The sequence below is a fragment of the Siphateles boraxobius genome, unplaced genomic scaffold (assembly GCF_051911475.1).
Source record: "Siphateles boraxobius isolate OS27281-9 unplaced genomic scaffold, OSU_SipBor_1 11, whole genome shotgun sequence".
NCBI lineage: Eukaryota > Metazoa > Chordata > Actinopteri > Cypriniformes > Leuciscidae > Siphateles > Siphateles boraxobius.
The window spans coordinates 8,830,001-8,831,699 of NW_027508711.1; the positions used below are offsets into that span (position 1 = coordinate 8,830,001).

A 1,699-nucleotide genomic window follows, 5' to 3' on the forward strand; every position below is an offset into this window, starting at 1 on the left:
AGCCTATAATAAAGAATAGTTTAGCATCCAAATACATCGCAAATGTTGAAACAGTTTGATTCTAATGAGTGAGTTTAGTGAGCCCAACACCACTTACTTTCACTTTCGCTTCACATTATTTCGGTTACTTCTTGTTTATAGTTTTTTAACCCTCCTATTATCCTTGGTGTCAATTTGACCCCATTCAATGTTTAACGTATGTAAAAAATATATATTTTTTTTGCTTCAGATTTAATGACTTTTCCTAATTTAATGGGGACAACTCTGTAAACATAAAATTAACCTTCTGATATTTTTTCAACGTCCTGTACACATTTTGAAGCATCGGTGTTCCTTGGGGTCAATTTGACCCCAAGCTCTTTTAGCTGTATAAAACATAAGAAATATTAAAATTTCACACACATTTGTTTTGGTTGTTTTATTGAGGTCACTATAACATGTTATAATTGTATAATGTTCATTATAATTTTACATAAATTTATTCCCCCCATGCCGTGGGGGAGGGGAAAACATAATTCTCATGGTTTATCAAACAAAGGGGAGGAGCAAACATTATAAAAGCATGAACAGAAGCCTTCTAAACCATTTCTCTTTGTGCTCTGTGTGCTCTCTATGTTCTCCATCTCTCTCATTTGAAAATGACATCTAAACACCCTTGGCACCCTCGTCCTGATCTTTGGAACCTCCACGTGTGGCTCCTGGACGGGATGAGGCAGGTTGAGTATCCTACTACCAGCGGTGGTGGTTACCATCACTTCCGCTTAGCATCGTCCACGAGACATGTCTACGCTAAGTGGAACCTCTTCGTCAACTGGGCTCTTCTCACCAAGAAGACCCCCGGAGATGTTCGATCAGTGTCGTGCTTTCCTTCCTTCAAGAAGGGTTGGAGCGAAGGCTGTCTCCCTCCACCCTAAAAGTATACGTTGCCGCTATTGCCGCACACTATGTTACAGTGGAAGGTAAGTCCGTAGGAAAGCACGACCTGATCGTCAGGTTCCTGAGGGGAGCAAGGAGACTGAATCCTCCTCGCCCTCCTCTTGTTCCCTCTTGGGACCTCTCAGTGGTCTTAAATGCCCTGCAGAGTGCTCCCTTTGAGACTTTGAAATCAGTGGAGCTTAAGTTCCTGTCAATGAAGACAGCACTCCTGGCTGCATTGGCCTCCATCAAGAGGGTAGGGGACCTGCACACATTCTCCATTGAAGAAGCGTGCCTGGAATTCGGGCCGGCTTACTCTCACGTGATCCTGAGACCCTGGCCTGGATATGTGCCCAAGGTTCCTACCATTCCTTTCCGGGACCAGGTGGTGAACCTGCAAGCGCTGCCCCTGGAGGAGGCAGACCCAGCCTTGGCACTGCTCTGTCCAGTACGTGCTCTCCGCTCTGTCCAGTACGTGCATTCCGCCCCTATGTAGACAGAACGCAGTGTTTCAGGACCTCAGACCAGCTTTTTGTCTGTTTTGGTGGGAAGCTGAAGGGAAAGGCTCTCTCACTGGAAAAGATAGTGGACGCCTTTGCTTTGGCATACCAGCAGCAAGGTCGACCGTGCCCCCTTGGTGTGACTGCCCACTCCCCGGAGTGTGGCGTCCTCTTGGGCTCTAGCGCATGGCGCCTCGCTAACAGACATCTGCAGAGCTGCAGGCTGGGCGACACCTAACACATTCGCCAGATTCTACTATCTCCGAGTGAATCCAGTGTCCTCT

At 46.8% G+C, this 1,699-nt stretch overlaps 1 protein-coding gene across 1 annotated transcript in view; it reads left to right on the forward strand.

Moving 5' to 3' along the window:
• Positions 1-50, forward strand: part of LOC143757000 (uncharacterized) — a 1,912-nt gene extending 1,862 nt beyond the window's left edge. The window contains exon 2 of the mRNA XM_077247945.1: positions 1-50. This exon is cut by the window's left edge and continues 144 nt beyond it. Within this exon, the coding sequence (XP_077104060.1) occupies positions 1-9 (9 nt within the window). The 3' untranslated portion in view covers positions 10-50.
• The last annotated feature ends 1,649 nt before the right edge of the window (positions 51-1,699 follow it).